Raw genomic sequence first — 16,732 nt, forward strand, 5'->3', positions numbered from 1 at the left:
GAACGATCGGGCGAACTCAGCGGGTAAATATTTTGTCATAAACATTTTATTGTTAATTTCAATTTAATATACATAATCGTGACTGGTGAAGAGTAATTTGAAAAAAATAAATTTTAATATTCTTTTGACGAAGGAATTTATTGTTTCGTATTTTCTAAAAAAAAAAGTACTGTACGTTCTTAAGCGAGACAATACCATTTTTTAATAATTTAATATTAATAAACGTATTCCTTTTTGTATTTCATTCTTACAAGCTTCAACAAGTGTAGAATATTAAAAGACTCTTTATGAAGTCATAATTCATATTTATGAGACACTAAAACAGCGAAGCAGCGCCTTCAAATTACGACCTTCACAAGTCACGACTTTCTTTAAGGTTAAATGACAATAATTACGTATAAAGAACTGATGAATACCTGTTAAGAATATTTGAAAACTAATATGTGGTATATTTATAATTAGGCACGTTTCGTGCTGAAGATACTGACGCACCATAGCGTTGATATTCTAGTGTAGATACTCCAGAAACACTTATTGATGAAAATATGCTAAAATGAGTACGCGCAGGTCTAAGGTGACTTTTTTCGGTAACCTATCACAACTTGGTAGTTGGTGCAACGGGCTGGTATCCGTAACTCGACGACAATGCGCCTATTTTGCGTGTGGTAAAACCTATTAAACCTATCACAAACTCGAAACTTTTTTTCCGAAATAACGTTTGTTCGAATTTTTATTACACCGAAAACTATAATTAGAAACCGTTGTTCTTTCAGGGTATGTTGGATGTTTATTGCAAAGACACGACTAGGTTCGTGTGTCGTTGCCGCTTGTCCAGTCCTTCATGGTCGAATTTGGGCGATAGGCCCGTGCGGTGAGCGCACCAAAGGACTCTCTACAGAGAGTCCACTGTGGATGCGCGTAGGGTGTTGCGGTGGAGCCTATCAACAGATCCGCCGCGGGGAGTGGGAGAGCATCCTCTGAACTTCACAGTTGAGGGGATGTTGTCCTGGCCCTATGGCCCCTGGGTAGCGGACTCGGGGGAGTTCGCTGTCCAGCATGGAGGGGCCCGAGATGGAAGGCTCGTCTGGTGTTCGGCGAGCCTTATATTTGGAGTCGGGGGACCGTTGCGTCTCCCTTCTCGGGGAGAGGCTGCGCTGGGCACGGCCAGCCGCTGGTGGAGGCGCGGATGAGCGATAGCGTACCCGTGCCTCTACCCGCAGCGGAGAGGAGGAACACCCCGGGGGTTTAGTGCGGTCGGGTTGCTCCCTTTCAGGGCTCAGCCCAGTCCCACATAACCCCGGCTCTGCCCCCGCAGGGCCGGGGTATCTATAAGCAGATTCCCTCGGGTATTAAAAAAAAGATTAAGTTACATTTAAAAGAAAAAACATTTTCCTCTCAAAATACTTTCGAGGTTATGAAAATTCGAGCAAACGATATTTCTGGAAAATGTGATTTTTACTACTGATAGGTAACCCTTTCTTCTGAATACATCCTGAGAGTTTGGTATTTTGACTTTTAAGAATGTTGAATTTCGTAAAAGTCTGTTATTCATTGATTTGTATTTTTTTTAATTTACAATGATGATGGTGACTTTTAATTTGCTACGTGATTTCACTACTTCTATTCTATTGTATTTAAAAACTAAATCTATTACGATGTTCTAAATTAATAAATACCTGTTTTAACAGCAAATCGGAATTAGGTGAACAGCAGGTCACCAGATGTTTGGTCAAGTGTAGGAACGAGGCCAGAGTGTCCGGCGTTAGGTGATCTCTGTTACACCTTTGCAACATGTGTGAGATAACCAGGAACCCGCGACATTGCAGCATGTGCTGTTGAACTGTACTGCAGGATTCTACCAGCGAACAAATGAAGCCGAGCAGTTTTGAGCTGTGGACAAATCAACATCGCGGTTATGTCTTCAGATTTTATGAATATACCTGTACTGTTCTACATATTTACATAACATTATGCCTGTCTCCCAATGGAATAGGCAAAGACCGTGAATCTCTTTAAACGTGCATTTCTTTAAACAATCAGTCTATCAATCTTTTTATATATTCTTTGTACTTTGAACGTGGTCTTTAAGGACATCCCTAATAATATTTTCGAGGCATGTATGTTGTACCAATATCATCCAGTTACCATCTAGATTCGTTCTGTAAAATTGTGTCATCAATCTGCTAACATTCATGCTCTCCACATTCCCTTTTCCATCCTAGTCACTACATCACCTTTCACACGACAACAGTATCTTACTACAATTTTCGCCATTTTAATTGGGTATTTTGCCTTTCCGAAATCCCGCTTGTTTGTCCCAAACTTTCTCATCAGATTCATTCCCAGCTATCACAACTAAAACCTTTGCATATAGCTTGTCAACGACTGACTCTATTATTAAACGACTCTAAGCGTGGCGTGGAAATTCTTAGACCCTTTTCCTTTATATAAAGGAATAATAATGATTTTGCTGCAACCGTTTCTTACTGAGCCCTTCTTCCTGCGCACATTAAAAAGACGGTGCAGCTTACTGACCACGAAGCTACCTCCACTTCAGCATCTGTACAGTTACTCTAGCACACTTGACGTCTCTCCTGTTTTCATGCAGTTTAAGTTTCTCGGAATTTATGTGCGAAATTGAATTTGAAATTTACCATGAGCTTTCGGCGAAAGAAAACAAACAGAAACATCGGAAAACGTGTAAAGTCCCCAACCCGCATTGGACTAGCTATGGCCTAAACCCTCGCCTGAGAGGAGAACCGTGCCCAGCAGTGGGACACATGAATGGGTTGATGATGGCGATTATCTCACTTTCTTTCTTATTTACACCACTCTCGCCGCCCATGATCTTGTCATTGCTGTCGTAATATTTTTCAAAATAAGCTTACAAACTATTCCGTCCATATACCATATACATATATATTTCTCTATATTGAATATTCACTCTTCAGAACTGCGAGTTATTCAACTTTCGTCTAACTCCTCTTATGGACTTACAAAACCACTGTACTATTGTACACCAGGAAGTAGCCAGATAGCCTGTAGTCAGATAGCTTGTTATCAAATCATTCTTTCTTTCGATCTACTTGTTCTTTCACTCTAGTTTTAAAACCACTCCCATAATTCCCCATAACCGTTCGTTCCCCCCAATATTTGGTAACCTTCAATAGATACTTAAGTGATTAATTCCGCAGTAAAACATTTTAATTTAGGAATGTTTCATCAAAGTTAAATTGAAACGACATTTAATTAGCAACAAGCAAGTTGAGGGCACGGATTTTGGGAATTTGAGGAAACGTGATGTTACTTATTTGTAAATTAAGCTACCAAAATTTATAACAAGCTAAGACAAAAATAAGATTCACAAATAAAACATTGTAAGAAACAATTAAAAGATATCGTCTTAACTCTAAATGAGACACACTTTATGTGAGCTCGTTCTGGCCAAAACAGGCCTCACTCTTTTATTTTTAAATATATTGGACAAGTAGGAAATTGTTTAGACGTTTGCTAAAAACGTTAACCTATAATTAAATTTTAATGATCTTTTACGGGAAGAGAGTAATCCGTTTTTCATCGATTCTGAAAAAATTCACTTTTTTGAGATAGTACACTATTGTATTAACAGTGCGATATGTGAATTTCGCGGTCGACGGTATTTAAACCATCTTTCTGGCGAATTAGACGCCGTTCAGATGGGCCGCTACTCTAGGAAAACCATTGAAATGTATAATAAACCACGAGTTTTATTGTACTGCGCACTTTTGAAATGTCCCAAAGTACGTGAACAGAACAACACGTTATAAGTAGCAAATCAATGAGGGTAGCGCGTTACCCGCGTCACGAGCCGTTTGCGATTTAATCCGGCATTTTGACGCGATCAAGTGAAAGCTGGATAAAACCAGAGTCACGTCTCACGCGTCGGTTGCTACATCCATCTTCCGCACATCGGAGTATAAAATTTATTGGCAAAGTTATTTTAAAAGTACGGCGGAGTGTTACTTTCATCGTCTCCGAAGGTTTACAAAAATAAAAAGGATTGAAAGAAACTTTAGTCCAACTCACAGATGTCTATATAGACGACCACCCTACTTCACGTGCCCAATGAAATATAAAAACGCTTAGTTGCCGCCGCTACGCTTCAGAACACGCCCGGCCGTTAGCGAAGTTAAAAATCAGTTGAAAACGCGAAAAATGCCTAATTGTGCCATTACTGCAAATACACCACAGTTGTGAGTAGATGAATAAACAGGGAAGTTTCCTTCCATACAGTCAAGTCAAAATCAATCATATTCATTTTGTATGAATTTCGAGGAAACAATTCACTCGTTTGCATATTTGTGTATTCAATGAATTCTTAATACATGGCGGCTTTTACTCGATGCGGTACATTTGTGGGCCTTAGTTAGTAGGCCATGAATATAGAACGAGCGAAAGTTGTCCAACTCTCGGAATACAAGCTACAGTCCACAATGCTCAACCAATGCGAGTTAATAAAATGACACGTTTTCCAACGACTGTAAACCTCCGATTGTAGATTTTACAAGTTTCCCTCGTCCATTTAAGTCACAGGGTAGACACCGCCGCAGAAGTACGAAACGTAGACCTCTTAACCGAGAAGCAACAGTTCTCTCACTGGACTACCACCGCTTTAGAGATTCTTTCGAAGCAACCAAATAAAATACACACACGCTTTGTATTGACTTAGTAAACTAAATGTTTTGTGCAAGATTGATGACGCTTAAGCGGTTTGAACGCGCAGGATGAATTTTACTTGGTTGGGAAAAGGACAATGATAAATGTGTCCGGTTTTTAGTGAAATTAAATCTGTGGCACCACCCAGAAAACACGTCAATTAATACCAGGCAAATGGAGCAATAAACATATTCTGCTTTACATAAACTTGATTTTTGTAAATGTATTTATAGTTACTTATACTTTCAGTGAGACGACAATAAGCTGAGTGAATGACGGATATTGCAACAGTACACAGCACAAGCTGCCTGTTATGCTCATTATTTATTCGTGAAATGTTTATCTTGTATTATAATGAGGCATGTTATGCTTTCCACTTGGTTTAAGTGTTGTGTTGTAGTCGCAAAGTATTATGAATTGTAGTAATATAGGGTCAGGTGGGGTTAGATGAACTAGAAGTTTTAACTCATAATCTGAAGACTTTAGCACTATTTAGTCTCTCAGTCGATAATACAGATAAACAATTTTAATTTAAGCAATTTTAAGGTGATGTCGCCACTATCGATGCTCCAAATTCAAGATGCGGAAAAAACAAATTTAACAGTTGTGAGTCTTGAAAATAATTACGTGTATACCTTTACAGGAAATAATTATAACTGTCCTTATTACCCTATATTTTTGAAGAAGAGACAAGTCAACACAGTTTGCCCGTTTTCAGCAAATACATCACAAATATTGAATTCAGCGTTAAAAATTGTTATAATATGTAAAACTGATACACAATAGTTATATGTTATGCAAGGCTGCAAAGTTGTTGTTTGCCGCGAGTTCTTATATGGAAACATGAGCGCACTAGGATTGTAATCCGGGCGCACTAGTTCTTTTTTTTATGTAATGAAGAGGCAAACGAGCAGACGAGCCACTTGATAGGAGGTGGTCATCGTCGCCCATGGACATTTGCAACATCAGATGAGCTGCCTATGCGTTGTCAGCCTTTGAGAGCCCTGTGAACAAGCTTTTTGAAGAACCCCATGTCATGGCGCAAAGGAAATACTTCAGGAGGAAGATCATTCCACATCTTGCAGGTTCGCGGAACGAACGAACGAGATGCCCGCGTGGTCTTACTAAGATGTGGAGCGGGAGGAGCGATGGTAGAAACGAGGCGGTGGCATCAGTTCGAAAAGTTCCTCAGAGGACTCCCAATTATAAAGACGGTAGAACACACACAGAGAGCCAACGTTTTTCCATAGGCTCAGGGGCTCCATACCGTCTCTGAGTTTGGGATCATCGATAATACGAACAGCCCTGCGTTGGACGGAGTCAAGTGACCTGGAGAGAAGTACTGCTTCGCTCTATTGAGCACTCCGAGCTTTTTTGAAGCCAGTTTGGCTTTGCTCTCCAAATGACTCCGGAACTGAACTTCGTTCGCGATGTCGACTCCAAGTATCCCAATACTCTTTGAGATGGCAAGAGCCGTGTTCTAGAACTTTGGCGCTGTTACGAATACGAGTGCGAGCTAGTGTGAGCGTCGTCGCGCGTCGCCAAGCATTGTAGTTGAAAAACAGGACGCGACGCGACGCTTCGACTCTGCGTCAGTGGGAGTTGAGCCTAAGACCACAATCCATCGTCAAGTTCGAGTTTCAAAACCCTTTTCCACGCTATCGTGCAAAAAACGCTTTTGCGCGCAGATTTCTAATGAGAAAGAAAGCCTTTCCGAGCTAGTGAGGTGAAAAGGACGATTACTGTACTTCAAAATTCTTACAAGACCTTTGGACTTCTCTTAAAATCTTTTGACTCAGAATAAAGTATGTTTTATTTACCCCACCGGCTATTAGATAGTCTCTGGTGTCTGGGTGCAGTGTTGTGATTTTTTCCGGAATAAATGATTTCTATTCTATTTTATCTATTTTGTTTCATAATTGTTATTGAAGTTAAGGAAATTATTTTTATATGATTTTTAGTTATGATAGCTTCAATATCATCATCACCCACAATCCGACTAAACCCACTGCTGGGTATAGTAGGCTACCCATAGTTTGCGCATTACACCACAATCTCATGCTGGTTTCGCATCTATTGTCCGTGATTTTCACGATGTCGTCGACTTGTCGTCAGCTTTTCTAGTAGATATTATTTATGAATTACAACTCAGAGAGTGGGTAGATACGTTGTTAAACGATTAAACAAAATTTTGTTTTCCGCTTCTTTTCTTTAATCTTTGAAAAGCCAGTGCCGTAACTAAAGTAAAAAAAAAATTTTCGATCCTAATAGGATTAAATCCATCACCTTTGATGTGCGATATCAGGTAGAGACCGGAACCGGATCAATCCGGATTCACCCGGTTGACGCGGGTCCCGCTCCGGTTGACAGCCAAGCGGATTAAATACAATATTGCGAAGTTTACTTCGATAAGTACGGATTTCTTAAACTCAAAGCTATCTATATGCCAGGATTTTCTTCTTCAAGAGAAAATATATTTTTGCTGCTTTGTATAAAATATATGTATTAACATTTCAAAAATCGTAGTGGCATGTTCGATGGGTTCAATTACTGACAGGACCAATATGGGAAACAAACTTTACTAAATTGGTTCTTGTTTGGAGTTTCTGCACTGCAATAGCACATTAAGTTTGACAATTTGGTCTTTGAAATGGTCTCATTGCAAGCGGTGTAGAGTTGAATTTTAAACTTAAGTGACAAGTTTGACTTGTTCTTGGACCTCGACTGGTGATAAAGGGAATTTCCAATTTTGAGATCAGGTAATTGGTGACAAGCTACAGCTTCAATTTCAACATCAAACTCGGTTCATCAAACAAACAGTAAATTTTATTTATTGTGAGGGTGAACGGACATTATTTGAGTTCATAACTTAATTATACAACGGTCACTGTTTGATGGTATTTTACAGACATTTTAAAGCACTTTTGCCGGTATACAAGCACGATGGACAGCTCCCGTATCTTTGACATATGTTTTGATTATAGTGACCCTTTCTATCAACCTCTCGGTTATGCGGGAAGGGTACTAAAACCAGTACAAGCACAGGGACCTTCTAAGTTCAGGTCCTGACCCCGGAATAGCCAGTGTAAAGGGTTGTCACAAGCCGCTGTCACTGACTCCATCCAGTTCTCAAGAGGCTAGTACCTCCACAAAATCACAAAGACCTGAGGGGCACTGCCACTGCGCCCGTCACTCTGACACATAGTTTACACGTCCCATTTGCTTGTAATTTCACAAGCATAAGCATAAGCAGGTATACATAGGTAAGTCGGTGGTACCCTCAAGTCCTGCGTAGGCATAGGATCGAATTGACCAATTCGGCAAACGAACTTTTTAAATAGTTTCTTCAGTATTCTGGGTAGTGTATTGGAGCTCATGTCTTTAACTTAGTACTCATACTATGACATTCACTAGTTCGAGATCAAGTAATTGGTTGCCTGACACATAAAAAAACCCCATGAACAAGATGAAACATGTATACAAATTGCAACAGACATATAGGTAAGTTAAACATGTCTACGAGTCAGAGATTTGAAAAAAAATGTACATATTTTTTCAAATTATGGTTTAATTTTCCAGCGATATCGGAATTCTTCAATCCATCAAAATATAAGCCTCAGTTTCAGATATCACTTCCTCATTTGATACAAATTGGTAAAAATCAGATATAAAGACAAATGAGGCCAAATCTGGTGATACCTGAGGATGTGGCAATAGTTCAACAAGTTTTGATATTCTGATGCCACATGACAAAAAAAAAATTGAAATTCCGTTTTTGCCATCTTCAAAAAATATATCGACTTCAACCTTTTAACTTAACATTTCAAATTTTTCTTTCGCGCTAATTTTAAAAGTGTAAAGGAGTTTTAAATTAAGAAATTAGAATAAATACCGAAAAAGTTTTGATTTAACGTTAAGTTACATAATGATTACTATACGAAATTGAATAACTTCTTATTTATTCTATTATAAAGCCCGGTAAATTGGGCATACGTTATATAGGTTAAATTAAACGTGAGAATTGTTTGTAAATCACTGCTCGACATAAATTCCGATAATTTAATAAGCGACACACGCAAATGACATCGAGGAACGATAAATCTATAAGAAATGGCAAATTGGGGTTGTTACAGCCAGGGGTGTTATGGACGATGGTGCTAAATGGAGCTGCGAGTTCAAATTTAGTCTCAAAAAATCAGAGATTAAAATAACTTGAATTTATACGCCACACTGGCCCAGTGCGGGTTGGGAATTTGACACGGGATTGTGAACCAGGGTTGTTGCGAATATCCGCTTCCGCATCAGCATCTGCATTCATCGATGCTGATATGCATTACCGATGTTCGAGTAGTATAGTATAATATGATGATAGGCACGCTGGAATAATTTAAAAACCGTTCAGAAACAGACTGCAAGACGAAAAAGCAGCTCAGTTGTTATTTTTAAAATATAACTTTGATAAAATTCCACAACGATTAAGCTAGGCAGATTGATTGTTTTCATGCAGATTGATTATTTTGTAATAAATGTCACAAAATCATTGAAATAATATTTTATTATACTGCCAAGGAAAATAGAAATCTTTTTCATGTAGATAGATTCATTAAGGATCGATGTACATTTTAAATATGTAAAATCAGAATCCGCGTCAGCATCAGCATCCGCTGATGTGTACAAAACCGGCATCAGCAACAACCTTGCTGTGAACCGTCTTCAACATGCAGGGTTCGACACGATGTTTTCCTTCATCCATATAACCTAGAAATTTAAAAGTCACAGGTAAATGAACAGTCGAAATCCCAATTAAGATGTAATTACTCTCCTGGTGAGCTACCACAGCGCTCTTGCATACATAATTGAAACAGGATGTGATTTACGATAACATAAATCCACGACACATCAATAAAACCACGTATATTTATTTTCTCAAACAAACCAACTTTGAGGCCGTTTACAGGGCCCATGACCACCCGTGACCACGGGACCTTTATTCGTTGTTTCATTTCCTATGTATAATAATCGCGAAAAACTAAAAATTTGATACAGAATGTGATTGTTGAACCCATGAATCTATGTAAAGTATTTTTTTTTTTAAAGACTGGGACGTTTTCTCCGACCTCCTAAACCGCTTGTACTAATCTAATTATTTTCATGTGATACTCATTCGTCGTATGTACCTACTAGAATTCTTTAATCGCCAATTCGCTGCCCCAAAGGTTTTACCACTAATATTTTTCTAAATTATTTTCGTTTTTATGTGTAAACTCCTCATAACGGGAAGGGTACTATAACCTCTACAAGCACAGGGACCTTTTAAGTTCAGGTCCTGACCCCGGAATAGCCAGTGTAAAGGGTTGTCACAAGCCGCTGCCACTGACTTCATCCAGTTCTCAAGAGGCTACTGCCTCCAGTGAGCCGCCCCGGGTGCACGACAGTACCCTCCCTATTTTTCAGATAGATACTATAGTAATCCTGCAGTCATTTTGCCGAGTCACAATAAAAAAAAGAAAAAAAAAGAAAGAAAATCCACTGGCCCTTTTACCATCTGAGCCCCTTCTGTTCGGCTACGTATGACACGACAAGTTTTTGAGCGTTTTTTATTTTGAACTTTTTTCGCCATAATTTACCTAACCCTTACTGGTACCAACAGCCTGTTTTATTTAAATTAAACTTCTTTTTATACATAAAATTAAATTGCTTTCACTAGATATTTTAATGAAAATTTGCTTAAAGAGAAATGTGTATGTAAAATGTATATCACCTGCCAAACAAAGTTTCATATTTTATTTTCAAGCAATAAACGTTTTACGTGCTCGCACGTAAAAATAACAGTTCAAAAGGGTTTATTTTACATAGAAACACAGAGAACATAATAACGTTCCCGGGGCTCGGAGTGAAAATTTATAATGTATTCGTGTGCCTTTAAATTTCACTTTTGTTCAGAACAGTTACGAGAAAACATGGTAATTCTTTGTACGATATTAAACCGTTTTGTTGAAACCGAGATATTTAAATGTTACTCAAATATCAGAGAATAGTAAAGATCATGAAGAGCGTGTCGGACACACGCGAGTTTAGAGTTAGTAAAACTGGTGGTTACTTGATATAGGTATTTCATGTAAGACACGTTGCCTGAATATATTTAGCCATAGATAGTTCTTTCATCATATTTCCTTCATTAGTGAACTGTATTTTCGATGCTCTTGGTAAAGTCACAATTTTCGGAACGTAATTCAGTTGTATTTTTTATCTGAAGCGCCTTACAAAGTAAGGCTTTCGGTTTGAAAGTATTAGGACTACATACCACAGCATAGGATCTCGTTTGGGATCAGTAGCGGGCGCGTCGTGCGGCAGATCCAGCTGGGCGAAGAGCGGGAACAGAACTTGCACTCCGCCGATGGAGTTCAGTGCGCTGTGGATTGAGTGGGTCACCACTGCCTTAACCTCCTGCGAAACCAAATTTATATCATTAAGAACAAAAACATTCAACTTTATGTAATAAATGTATTTTTATTAAAACTTTCCGTTCCGAATGTTACATACAGCGTTATAAATCAAGCAACTTGATCTTTATTCATACAGAGTTCGTAAGCGGAAAGTCCTTTTGTTAAAAAACTTGACTTTGTCATATTTCTTAAGATTATCGGAAAAATAAAATGTACCAAGCGTCCATAACTTACCTGCAGCATCAACGCGTGTGGCGTGTGAACGAAGTAGGACACGTTTCCCTTAGGCGCAGACTGAAGGCAGAGCTGACCATCAGTCGCCACCGGATTGTACATAAACACTATTGCTGACGACAGCTTACCGTCGTATAGCACCTGTGAAGAACATTCTATTAGAACATTTCGAATTCGATGGAGGATTCCAGAAAGTTCGCTAAGAATTTGATAAGAAACTAAGCCAGTCATATTTATTTTTAAGAAAAAATTGAATTTAAAAATTGGATGTACATTTTACAGAAAAGTTTGAAAACAATACGTATGTATTGTATATATTAGAGATAATAATACATCTCTGGTACTAAAGACAAGGATGAGCGGTTTTTGTAGAGTAGGGGAACAGTTATTGAAAACTGAAACTTAATACCATCGTTTAACGACTTATTGATGGAACATCTATCTAAAATACACAAAAGGAAGTCACAAGCTAAAACTTTTAAACTCAAGCAGTTTCTAATGTAAAAGTTTAATTCAATTTATTAAACTAGAACGAAGTTCGTCAGTTAAAGCTATACAGTTTAATTGACTTAGAAAAAGTTAAAGGTAGATTTGAAACTGTTAAAGTAATTAACTTGAGTTTTGTTTAGCATAACTGTACCAGCGGAAAGGATTACAAAAATTGTTAATTCTATCCAAAGCTTTTTAAACTTTTTTTTTATTAATTTAAAACTTTTTCTTCCCGTTTGAAATTTATATACGGCAATTTAAGGTTAACAGAGATGTGATTTTAATCACATCTCGAGGAAGTTGTAGTCGTAATGGTTATATTGTATACTTAACTTTAGAAATTCGTTTTAATTTAATTTTTATTTTAACAAAAAATAACGACATACAACATGCAAGCACCAGGAACACAGAGATATATCACAACATGAAAAAAGCACACAATATAAATTGCGTGCAAACTGAAAAACATGAATTTAATAAATATTAGACAAAACACTCCTAGGGTCGTCTTTCAAAAGTGTTGTATAAATGCGATAACTCGATTAATTCTTGCCTTTTAAGAAGTTAAGCCTTTCCCTTTTAAGCTTACATAGTTCCATCAAACAATCGAGGATTGTGTAATTTAAAAGATGACCAAGTTTGATAGAGTGATCAGCTTACACGGGTTCAAGGCTAAATTTTTACCCACAACATTCATTAGTTAACATAACAGAACCCTTAAGTTGATAACTTCATCAGATCTCAATTAATCCCACATATAACACCACAAATCACCAACAATAAGCACAACATGTTACAAATGTAATAATTATTACACTAACGAGGGTTGGAACACAGAAATAGGATATTTATTATTGTTAGGGATAATATAGAGTTAAATAAAACATGCCTGTGGAAAAGTGGTTCAATATAGTTCTTTAAAGGAATACATTTAAAAAACGTGGGCTAAAATCGTAAACCTCTAATGTAAATTTTTGAATAGGTACGAAATACAGAATAACTAGAAAGAATTATATGACAAACTAGGTTTACATTTTTAATTATAATTTGGATAAAATGGCGACAGGTCACAGGCACTATTTGCGATCGGCGAATGCCCCTTAAGCTAAAGGGGAAAATTTACAAGACCGTGATTAGACCTGAGATGTTGTATGGATCAGAATGTTGGGCGATGAAAAGGGAGGATGAACGAACTGTGCATGTATCGGAAATGCGAATGTTGACATGGATGTGCGGAGTGACGAGAAAGGATAAGATAAGGAATGAGTACATCAGGGGAAGTTTGAAAGTGGCGCCAGTGACGGAAAAGATGAGGAGTAATAGGTTAGCGTGGTATGGACATCTCATGCGGAGGGAAGAATGTCATGTAACGAGAAGAGTGCTAGGTATGAATGTATAGATGTAAGGGGAAAGGAAGGCCAAAGAAAAGATGGATGGATTGTGTGAAAGATGACATGGATAAGAAAGGTGTGAGTATAAAAATGACGGCTGATGGGGGAGAGTGGATGAAAAATACATGTTGTGCCGACCCCACCTAGCGTGGGATAAGAACAGGAAGAAGATTTGTTTTACTGTTTTTTATTGACATTGCTTAAGGGTCGATAAAACCTACTTTTGGTTGATTCCGCATAACAATGAAAGTACCTTTGGAAAAAATATACACTAAAATTTAGGATATACACTGATTACCATACGGTATGAATACACGAGTCCAAAAAATTTTCACGATAGAAAGAAATACAAACTTACCTCGAAATTTTACAAGAAACCCGCTGTATTTAACAGGTACTTTGCATATAGGCAATGATGTCAATAGAATTAATATCAACTAAACTAAATAGAACACGTAAAGTATATGATATACGTTTTTCAAATGGCTTTGATTACGTCTATAAAGAAATAAATTCTGAAATAAAGCCATTGTCCATGCCGTTCGACCTAAGCAAAATGAACCTTATTAGTACGGGCAAAATTTGAATTCGAGCTGTGATAGTATCGACTCTTAACTGAGTCGGTTTCTGAGGTAGCGCTAGATGCGCGCGGTGCGGGATGGGTAACAGCTCACGTAACAGTCATGTCATGCTGCACACGAGATAGTTTTTCTGACGACATTCAATAACAAGCAAATATAACAAGTGCCTACCAAATTAGGCAATGGATGTTATGTGATAATAATATGACAAATAAAGGAGCTATTCATTAATAACTGGATTTGGTAGAGAAACCATTTTAAAACAAATCAATTGTTGCTCGTTTTTGAATAATTGGAATAGCTGATATCATCAAAAGGTCTACTCCCGCACTCCCGTCCGATATCTATCCGAAACAATTATTGTCAAATAAGTGATACTCGACGAAATTAAAAGACGCATGATGCGAATGATACTTCACACGTGACCATTATCTTTGTTCGACACATTTTTGCTATGTCTCTACCGAATAGTAAGAGAATAACTGTTTGGGAGATCGTTTATCAGTCAAATTTGGGTTGATATATTTTCGAGTTAGTTCACCTTTAACATGTTCCCATAGCAACAAAATTGGATTTCAATCCGGATCGTAACAGTACACAGTAACAGGGATATAGTCGCCAACAAGACTAAACCGATATTACTGACTTTTTTATTCCTCAGAATAACCTGATTGGTTTCAAAAGTAAGTGGCTTACACTGTTAATCTTTAATTGAGAAAAGTCGTCAATAAATTCAATACTTTTATATAAATAATTTTACCTCTACTTCGTGTTTTTGACTAATGCAAAATATATCGAAGATACTAGCAAAATTAACAAAAAAAACTACATTCAGCTTAATTTTTAGGCCCTTACAGAAATCTAAAAATTAAGCTGAATTAAGCTGACTTATTTCGTTTGCTATTAATTGGAGGACTCATCTTGTATTGTCAATCCCGTTTTACTCAAACCGACCGCAAACAAAAAACGCGTTTACGCCGGCAAAGCCGACGCCTGACTTACCAACTAGACTAAAGCAAATATTCCTAGACAGAAGGTTTAGAAGTTCGAAGTGTTACGAAAACAGTTGTTGCTAAAACTACATCCACTCCATGTGAAAACTCGATACTCAATATAAGGTTCATTTCATTGGGCATAAAGTCCTTACTTTATCGTCACATTACAAACAAAAGACCAATACATCTGAAATAAGAAATTTACTAAATCGGCTAAGAGTGGTATAATAGATAATTTTAATCATAAAATTATATTAAATGCAAAAATATGAAACGTAATTAACTAGGCGCAAAAATTTTTTGTCGCTAGAAAGAAATAAAATGTCGCTTTTGCTGTCAAAATGTCGCTTAAGGTGAAGTGAGACCCACAATAGGTATTTTGACGCATTTCGTAATAATATATATTTTTGACGGAAAATCGGTTTCGGTCGGCTGCATTAAATAATCTCAGCACAGAGCACTAAAAAAACCGACCTCAAAAGTACGTGAAATTACGTCTATTTGCTAAGTTTTATTGAAATATCCCCTAGTTCGCCACTATACAGGACTTGACACTGGAGATAATAAAAATCGGTTCTCGCTACTCGAAGTATATTGAGAGAAAAACGCCTTGAATTGGAGAAATACCAAAATCAACCTTTAAACTTTTGCTCCTAAATTAAAGTTAGGCGCTATGTATAAAAATGAATCTTCATGCATGAACAGCCACCCTTCGAGGTGGATGATTTTCTTTAAAACGAAATGGGACCACTATGGAAGTACCCCCTTTCCAACAAAAAAAGAATCATGAAAATCGGTTCACAAATACCGGAGTTATCGCGTAACAAACATACAAAAAAAATGAACATACAGTCGAATTGAGAACCTCCTCCTTTTTGAAGTCGGTTAAAAATACGAATTCAAGTTGTTTTTTTAATTGATAATGAAAATAGAAGAGACCGATAGCGAATTATGTCAAATTATTGTCAAAAAATCAGTCTCGTTAAATTGTTATAAGAGACAATAAATTTTTCTATACCGTTCAGTAGTAAATACGTCAGAGGACTGTGAACTTATTTTACAGCGACATTAATCTAGCGACAAAGTCGCTAAGTTGGCGACGCCGCTCACGGCGCTGAGCTCGGTGAGCTCCCGCGTCGCGTCACCACATTCTTCCCGCACCGCGCACTATAGTCAGTTTAGCGGTAGGCCTGTAGATAACCTTGTATCCACGTATTGCATTTTGTTATTTAGTTTTTGTGACTTGATCGGATTGCATGAGTATAGCATACAAATTACTGCATGATAAGGCGGATCACAGTGATTCAAAATGCATTCTTGTAGTTCCTTCAAAACCCGTATATCAGAAAGACCGAACGTCGGTGTTCTGTAGAAAAGGCGAAATCGCCTCGGGAATCAGGGAGCATGTTTTAGTTTTTCCCGACTGCTTTAAACTATTTACATCAAGTTTTAAATTCAATTTTAAAACTTAAATTTAATTAAAACTAAATTGCTGCCCTGAAAAATTTTTCCTTTTTCCAAAACATCGACTACTTACACATTTTTTATGTATTTCTTTTACCTATGAAGTGATCTTTTTTGTTTTTCTGCTCTAGCTAGTTTTTTTTGCTTTGATTTTGTTTAACTTTGAGCCTGATTTTCCCACTATTCCTCAACACCGACGCTAACCAAATTTGCAACTTTTCTGACAATATTCAACAGTAGGTACCTCCAAAAATGATGTGATGTCGAACTCTGCGTTTTATCCTTTACGTTTTTTGGGTAAATGAGATCATAATAGACAAATACAGTTATATTAAATCAATTATACCTCTTTATTCTAGTCTACAGTAATAGTACAAGTTATGCAAGACCACGATGTTAAACTGTTCAACATAAGTTTCCAAGAATGTATCCCCTGT

General features: G+C 37.4%; 1 protein-coding gene across 9 annotated transcripts in view; it reads right to left on the reverse strand.

Annotated features, from left to right (window-relative positions):
- The window catches only part of LOC113236336 (neurobeachin), a 545,925-nt gene that overhangs the window by 276,752 nt on the left and 252,441 nt on the right, over positions 1–16,732 (reverse strand). For all 9 annotated transcript variants that reach the window (XM_026472364.1, XM_026472367.1, XM_026472366.1 and 6 more), the window contains 3 exons: positions 11,376–11,516; positions 11,000–11,142; positions 1,677–1,890 (listed from right to left, as the gene is read on the reverse strand). In XM_026472364.1, coding sequence (XP_026328149.1) covers positions 1,677–1,890; positions 11,000–11,142; positions 11,376–11,516 — 498 coding nt within the window. The remainder of the gene's footprint in view (positions 1–1,676; positions 1,891–10,999; positions 11,143–11,375; positions 11,517–16,732) is intronic.

The sequence above is a fragment of the Hyposmocoma kahamanoa genome, unplaced genomic scaffold (genome assembly GCF_003589595.1).
Source record: "Hyposmocoma kahamanoa isolate Upper Pololo Valley unplaced genomic scaffold, ASM358959v1 91, whole genome shotgun sequence".
Taxonomy (NCBI): domain Eukaryota; kingdom Metazoa; phylum Arthropoda; class Insecta; order Lepidoptera; family Cosmopterigidae; genus Hyposmocoma; species Hyposmocoma kahamanoa.